At 42.7% G+C, this 8,494-nt stretch overlaps 1 protein-coding gene across 1 annotated transcript in view; it reads right to left on the reverse strand.

The window, feature by feature from the left end:
- CCDC110 (coiled-coil domain containing 110) overlaps positions 1 to 8,494 on the reverse strand; it is a 38,142-nt gene that overhangs the window by 8,179 nt on the left and 21,469 nt on the right. Inside the window, exon 3 of the mRNA XM_008574762.1 lies at positions 8,211 to 8,315. Coding sequence (XP_008572984.1) covers positions 8,211 to 8,315 — 105 coding nt within the window. The remainder of the gene's footprint in view (positions 1 to 8,210; positions 8,316 to 8,494) is intronic.

Here is an 8,494-nt window from a genome sequence, read left to right on the forward strand (position 1 = left end):
ACATATCACTTATAATGCCACCACCCCGAGATAAGTACCCATCCTTCAGTTAGCTCTCTATGCGCATATGTGGAAAAAAGAGAGCTGATTTTAGGACAGTGGGATCACTTTATACACGCTACTTTTAAATAAATAATCTTAAGTCTATACTCGAATTTAACAAAATTAGTGGAAGTTATAACTAGTATTCAGGGTTTTTTTTCACCATATGATCCCTATTTCCTAAGGGATCTCTCTAAATTAATGAAAATATGTCATGAAAAGGATTAAGAGGCTGGGATCTTTATGTTTTTTAATAACCTACATTTCTATTACATTCAGTGTTGGTTTATTTCCTGCTGAGAAAGATAAGAAAATTAGTGTTATATTTCCTTCCACACCTACTCCCTGCTTTTCATGGTATTTGCTAGTTACATTATTTTCACATTGTCAAGTTGTAAGATGTTTACGTTCTGTTCTGTAACAATTTCCACAAAGCTCTTTATTTAAACATGAAGATGGAACATTATTCTTGTAAATATTTTCAGGCTTCAACTTTCTTTTTAATGGTGTTACTGTGCAAAATTTCATCTTCCTGCACCTGCAGCGACAGTCTTCTTTTTTTGTACAGATTTCCTCTGTTTTATTAGAAGGACTTGAAAGTTCAAAGCTAAATATAGGATTCTTTTTGCTAACACCAAATAAGAAATATTGGACCAAAGGAAATCTACAGACTTAGTAAAAGGATATAGTAAATAAAAGATTTTAAAGAAAGAACAATGGGATTTATACACTGTTTCTACATATATTTTTCATCCTCCGTCTCTTCCTTCTTTTTTAGCCACAGTGTGATTGCATAGTTACAGTGTAGCTCTTGTTTAACTCAAATAACTCTGTTTAGAATTTCTATTGTCTTTGGCCTAGTGTAGATGATTTCTCTTGACATCCTTACCTGAGTCCACTGGTGTATCTCTGAGCTACAGTTTCAGGGTCAGCGTATTTTACTAACCATTTTTCTGTAGCCTAAGAATTGGGTGCCAGGGTTTGGGGGAGCTGAGTTGAAAGCTTTTGTTGGAGGATGTGATCTCTACTGATGTTGTTGTTGTTCTCTGAGACTTTTGTTAGAAATCTGGTGGGAGGTGTATTCTATGAGTATTACCATAAGAAAATACTCTCTTGGCTTAGACTGTTCTCTAAATTCAGTATGGAGTCCTGGAACGTGGAATACCACATATGATGAGCAGGTTGTTCACTGCACAAGGGCTCCTGGGCAAAAGAATATGTGGGAGCTGAAATCCATACCATGCTTCACTCCACTCAGCTAACCAGCACTCTGTGTGGGTTTGCACCCACCTAGAAGAGAGTGGGTGTCTGGCCTGGAATCCTCACAGCACCAAATGTCTAGCTCTTAATCCTGTTCGTGACACCAATTGTAAAGCTACTCGGCCACGACCACACCAGTTGTTGGGCTCTTTTACCTGCTGCTGTTCCTGCACCAACTGGACCAACTGTCGAGCTAGGGCTGGGTCTGGAGCTCACAGACACCTCAAGCCTATTCACAAACTGGGTCACAAGCCCTTCACATGCCAGGCTGGGTCCCCAGACTCCACACACACCAGGCTGGGTCACCAGAACCCTTCATGCAGGTCTATGAGCTAGGTAACCAGCCAAAAGATCCTTGGAAGCCGTGGGTTTGGAAAAGCATGGCTGCACCGAGCGGACACCTGAGGCAAACGCCTGCCAACCTGCCTCATCGAAGACTTTCTCTCTCTCTCTCAAGAACACAAGAATAGCAACAAAACTAAAAAGATATATTGGCATGCATGTGCACTAACTCCACACACACACACATACACACACACACAAATTTGCTTACAATGGATGTGCTGAAACCACACCCAATGGGACCTGAGGTGAGGGCGATGACCAAACTGTTCTATTTTCCCAACAGTGGGCCTTTTCCTAATCCACACCAATGCACTCCATGGGCTGTCCCCGGGACAGCCCCAACCAGAATTTCTGCTTTTCTCAAAGTAAGTTCCTGTTAATATACCTCCAGTTTTTTTTTTTTTTTTTTTTTGACTGGTAAGGGGATCGCAACCCTCGGCACAGTGTGGTCAGCACCACGCTCAGCCAGTGAGTGCACCGGCCAGTGCTATATAGGATCTGAACCCGTGGCCTTGGCGCTACCAGCGCCGCACTCTCCCGAGTGAGCCACGGGGCCGGCCCAATATACCTCCAGGTTTACCCATCTATTTCCAACAGCTGCTCCTCTCTACTCACTCAAATGCCAGTCAATGGAAAGACACAGGTACTTCCTCTGCATTTTTGTATTCACATATGGAGTGGGGGAGGGGGCATTAATAAATATTTTTAGGGTTTTGACTTGCCTTATTACTTCTGAAAGTCAGGGGCAGAGTTAGGAGCCAGGCTATGGTTTACCTGGACAGAATCTTCTGTTTTTATCTTTGGCCTCCACTTTCCCTTATTATGTTCTGGGGGGTAGGGGAGGGCCCTCTTCCTTCTTCAGGTGCTGCTGGTGAAGTTTTTGCTGTGTTTTAGCACTTTTTGTTCATTTCATTTGGTACTGAAGGAGAAAGTTCTGGGATCTTTCTTCACTTTAAAAATCTCTTCCTTAAAAGTCTAAAATAGTGTTTATAACTTAATGAATCAGACTTTTTTTGTTTCATACCTTAGTGGTTAATTCCTTCAACACAACGTTCATTCAAATATTGAGTGTCTGCTGTATGCTGGGCCCTATCGTTGGTGTTATAGATACAGCAATGAATAAAACAGTCAAGGCTCCTGCCCTCATGGTGTCTACATTCTAGAGGAGTAGACAGAAAAAAGAGCAAACCTAGAAATAAACAAGATACTTTCAAATAGTGATAAATAACACAAAGAAAACAGGCCACACTGGTGAGTGGGGACGGCATTGGAGAGAGTGGTTAAGTCAGTCCTATTGGTCAGATGGGGCTTCAGCTGAGATGCTAAGTGAGAAGGGGCCAGCCCTATGAATATCTGTAGGGGGAGAATCTGAGCAGAGGAAACCACAAGGTCCTGGAGCAGAACAAGTTCTCTGTGTTTGCAGAATGGAAGGAAAGCCAGCAGGCTGCATCTTAATGAGTCCATGGGAGACAAGATGATAGGACGTTGGAGAGGGAGACGGGCTAGATTGTGTAGGGCCTTGCAGGCCAAGACTAGGGGTATGGCTTTTAGTGAAATGGGAAGCTCTGGAGAGCTTCAACCATGGGAATAATTTGATCTGACTGATGTGAAGGTCAAGAAAAACTGTTTAACCATGGGAGATTCTCACATGCTTGTTTGCTGCTAGAGTCACATAGTAGAAAGGGAGAAAAGAATAATTCTGGAGAATGAGGGAGGCTAATTACAGAAGCTAAGTACTTGAGAATTCCAGAAGAGATGGTTATCTGGAGGAATTGATCTTTGATTGAGCAAGGACAATTCTTCCATTGAAACAGGGGGAAGGCAGAGAATATGGGTATCCAGGCAGGCAATTTAGCAAATGTGAAGGCTGAAGATGAGGGGGTTTTGGTCTGATTGCTTCTACTTTTTTTTTATATAGTGTGAGGTCATATCATGAGTTGAGAGGTGGTGGAAATTTCAGGAGAATAAGAGGAGTGAAACAGTTATCTTAGAGAGGGTTTGAAATTGCATTTGCTGGGGAAATAAAGTAAATTTTCCCAATAGCGTTGAGTGCTCAATTTAGATTCATGGTTTGACTCAGAAGTAAGTGTTTTTCTCCAGCAATGTTCAGCTGGTTCAGTGCAGAGAGAGAGAGAGTAGGCAGGGAGTTGGATTCATCTATTTTTAAAATCTATTAAAATAACTTTTCTTCTTATGAATTTCAGAGACATTGGCTGCTACTTATTCCCAAAGGAAACTTTAAAATTCAGCAATACTTAAGAAGTCACATACAGTGATATGATTCTAGAATTGGAAGGGAAATTGTTAAAGAACCACAGGAGATAGGACCCAGTCACCCCTCGCCATTTATTAAGTCCCCCCTAAACGTATGAGATTGGAAGACATATATATAGACAAAGTGGAAGATATGGCTCCACCCCTCAAGAAGTTATAGTCCATTGGGAATGAAAGAAATAATACTCATATTCAAGTTAAATGTTCTAGCTGTTCCTATTTAAGTGTCAAAAGTGAAAAGCAAGATAGTTATCAGTGGGACGACTTTTGAATATTAAGGTAAAAATACGGAGAGTTTATTATGAAGCCTGCAGGAAATTATATTGTATTCAACTTATACAGAAAGTTTCAAGTGCACACCTGTAGCTAACCAAGAAGAACAAATGAGTTTTGAAAATGCAACATGGGAATGATTCTATATAGGATGTTGGATATTCTGCAGTCAAAGATTTGTAATTCTCAGGTTCAAATAGAAAGTTTTGCTATGTCAATTCAAGTTCATTCCCAGATGTTTTACAAAACCTTCTGAGATTGGCACAATCTGTATGAGGCATTGTCATGGTAACTATGCATATGAGCTATGGGGTCAGGCTGCTCTGATCTGAATCCTGGCTTTGCCACATACTTGCTATGAAGGATCACTCTAGGCAAGTGTCTAATTTGTAGGTACAGCTCTTAGCATAGCACATGATACACAGTAAATGCTCCAGAGATATTAACTCAAATCATTACTGCAGAGACAATATGATGATAATTTGGTAAATTTAAAATTTTAAGTTAAGATGAAGGAGACAGAAGCTTGCTCAAAACTCTCCAGTGTTTCCCACTTTGCTTACAATAAAACCCAAAATCTTTACACAGAGCTACAAAGCTCCCCCCCCCCATTTCCTTTCTGAACCCTTCTCCTACCTCCCCACCCCCACCCACTCTGTTCCATTTACAGGAGCTGTTCCTCCAACACACCAGCCATGCTCCCACCTAAAGGTCTTTGCAGTTGCTGTTCTCTCTGCCTGGAATGCTCTTTCCCTAGAAACCTGCATTGATTGATTACTCCCTTACCTCCTTCTGTCAGATGTGACCTGATGACTGAGGTCTTCTCCTACCATCTTAGTTAAAACTGCACACTCCTCACCCACCTCTGACACTCCATATAGTCCCCACCCTTTTATCTGCCTTACTTTTCTCCATAGCATTTACTCCCATCTTAAACACAATATCCTTTGCTTGGTTGTTGCACCCACTAAAAGGTAAGCTTCATGTGGGCAGGGATCTTTTACATTTTGTTCACTCTTGGATCTCAGCACCTAGAACAGCACTTGGTATATAGCAGGTGCTCAAAAATATTTGTTCAATAAACGAGTGAATGAAGGCTTGGGTAAAACAGGGGTGCCAGGAACAATACACTGGACATCCTGAGTTCAAAAGTATCTCTCACATACCCATTCCAATAAGTCAGAGTTTAATCAGGTTAACTACTTGCTTTTCTGAAATCAAAGAGCCCTCAGAAATATTATATAACTCTTCGTAACTTGGCAGTATTTATGCAAATCAGGTCATTATTCTGTCAGTTCTCAGGAAAGGGATCACTTAGTGACAATGAGCTGTAGACAGGAGAACAGAAATAGGGGAGGCCACAAAGTCATACCTCCTAATTTTGCTTTTAGATGTAGGCAGGAACCCCCTGCCATCCTTGTCAGCACCTGACTTAGGATATCCAGCATTTACTGAGTACCTGTCCAATGCTAACCCTGCACTTGTAACTACTATGCTCTAGCAAGAAAAACTGTAACTCTTCAACAAGTATACATGCTATTTTGTATATAACGTTATTTTCTATAAATGCTGGCCTCTTCCTCCAAAGCCCCAAATCTCACACTGAAACTGACAGCCATGGATTTAATTTGATTTCATATTTTAAGATTAGAAGTAGGTATTTTGCTTAGCCCGTAGCCACTATGGCAGTAAAGCACATAGGTCTCAATAAGTAAGTGCAGGAGCATACAACAGGGAAGTGTCTGAGAAGGTGCTCAAAGAATGTCCTGCTATCTTAAAGAAAAACATAGCAAATTAAAAATAAAATAATAATCAGTAGGGACTTAGGGTTACAAGATGTTTGTTCCTTGAAAAATGGTCTGTGATAACATCTCTGACGCCAGTCCTAGGTTTGGTTTGGTTTGCAGATGAAACAAGACCACCAGAGACCACAGACCTGCTGAAACACAGACCTGCTGAAACACATGTACTCCCCAGATCTGATAAAACCAAGAAAGATGCCAAAAATATTTGTGCTGACTTCAGCTCGAGCCAATCAGATCCCCAACCCCACATGACTCCTGAGACCCCACTCATGATTTTTGCTCTATAAATGCTTGTGATTTTAAGCCATTGGGGAAAAACTAGCTTCCCATTCTTAACTGGTGACTTTCAATTTATTTTTGTTGTTGTTCTGTATATGAGAGTTTTTTTTTTATTGAAACATAATTGATAATACATTTTTAGTGGGATACAGAATTGACTATCCATACTTGTGTGTAATATGTGATGATCCAATCAGGATAATTAGCATATTCATCATTACAATATGTAATCGTTCTTTGTGTCCATTAACCAAATTCTTGCTGACTTCCTTCTGCTTCCCCTTTTCCCACCTCTAGTACCACAGTTCTGTCCTCTCCTTCTCAAAGCTCAACGTATTATTGTGATTCTTTCTTTCCTCCTCTCCTTCCTCCCCCTCCCCCCTTTCTTACTTTCTTTCTCCCACTTATGAGTAAGGAGATACAGTATTTCTTTTTCTGTGCCCAGCTTGTTTCATTTAACATGTTCTCCAACCTCATCCATGTGAATGGCAGCATTTCATTCTTTTTTTATGGCTGAATAGTATTCCATTATGCATACATACATTTTCCTTATCTGGTCACCCACTGATGGGCATTTAGGTTGGTTCCATGTCTTGGCTATTGTAAATTGAACTGTGATGAACATGGGATGATTTCCATTCCTTTGGGCATATACCCAACAGAATGGATTGCTGGGTCACATGGTAGTTCTATTTTTAGTCATTTGAGAAGCCTCTATACTGTTTTCCATAATTGGCACCTTTCAATTAAAGCTTAATCTTTATTCGCAGTAGTGTGTGACTTTATTGGTGTGCCAGATAAATGAGCAGATCCTCCTAGGTTTGGTAACAACACATGTAAGAAAACATCTGATCTTGCTGAATTAAGGCACCTTCATCTGTTCTGACCTTAAATGCTCTCTTCGAGGTAAATATTGGGCTGACTCAATGTCTAAACTCTCTGTGAGGACTCTTTCCCTGCTGTTCAGGGCTCCCCCTTACCCTTGCACAGGGATGCCTGCATGTCCTCATAGGGGGTGGGGGCAGAAGGGCAGAGAGGGGACTGGCTGGTCAGGCCACTGTCCTGCTGGCTCCACAGAGATGTCGCTCATCCTGGGAGTCACTGGGCATCCAGCTGTCTTTCATCTACTGAGGAGTGGCTGCTTTACCCTCTTCTTTTAGGCCCTCAATAAGGCATTTGTCCCAATCCTGTCCCCATCTCAGGCCTCTTCTGGCTCACTACTTCTCTCAGTGTGTCTGGATTACCCATATACTGCAGGTGGCTTATGGCACCTGTGGGTCCCACCTTGGCCCACCAGTCTGTATACCACCTCTGCCCACGGTGCTCCGCTCCTTCCCTGGCATGTCACATGCAATGCCAGGCCCTTCTGCAAGGTATTCTCCGGCTTCTCTCAAGGAGGTGAGACTCCACCTTCAGTGTTCTCAGGGTCCCCTAGCTGGGTACTTACGTCTTATTTCTAGTTATGTGGACCTTGAAAACTGTAGCTATGTGGTTATTTCAAACATGCTCCCCATACAATATCCTGTAGGCCGCAAATGCTTATGTAACAAGTAGTTTTCTTTAGAAAAAGTATGTATCTTTTTAGTGTCTGCCCAAAAAAGCCAACAATCTTATCTGGTATTCAGGGTTGCGGTATAGCAGAGCTGTGGTTAGGAGCTGTACTCCGGAGCCACTCTGCTGACTGTTCCATCCCTTACTACCTGTGTGACCTTGTGGAGTTAGTTAACCTCTCTGTGCCTGTTTGGGGATAGTGATAGTACCTACTACATAGACATTTTATGAAGATTAAATGAGTTAACACGTTTACGTGCTTAGGGTAGTGCCATGTTGGCTATTCTTAGTAGCGTAATAACAGTGGAAGTGCCCATGTTACTGGAAGCACGCCAAGCCGTGGTGGCCTGTATGTGGTAAAAGGAGCCTCGGAGAGTTTACCTGTTTCACTGCCACCACTTTCCTTTACCCCGTCAGAGGAATTTAGGATCTTGGACGCTGAAAGGAGCACGGAGTCAACTTCCTCCTCTTCCTCGCGATGCTTATCTGTAACAACCGCACAAGACTTTTAGTTCTGCGGGGAGCAGCGGGCGGGACCGGGGTGGGGCCGGGGAGATCGGGGACGCGGATGCCCTCGGCGGCCACGGGAGGGCGCGCTGGGGCCACGCAGCGGCGGCGGCGGCGGACCAGGCACCCGGGGCTGTGGGCAGAGGCTGGGCGCGGGG

This window comes from Galeopterus variegatus, unplaced genomic scaffold, assembly GCF_000696425.1.
Source record: "Galeopterus variegatus unplaced genomic scaffold, G_variegatus-3.0.2 Scaffold1097, whole genome shotgun sequence".
In the NCBI taxonomy this organism is placed as follows: domain Eukaryota; kingdom Metazoa; phylum Chordata; class Mammalia; order Dermoptera; family Cynocephalidae; genus Galeopterus; species Galeopterus variegatus.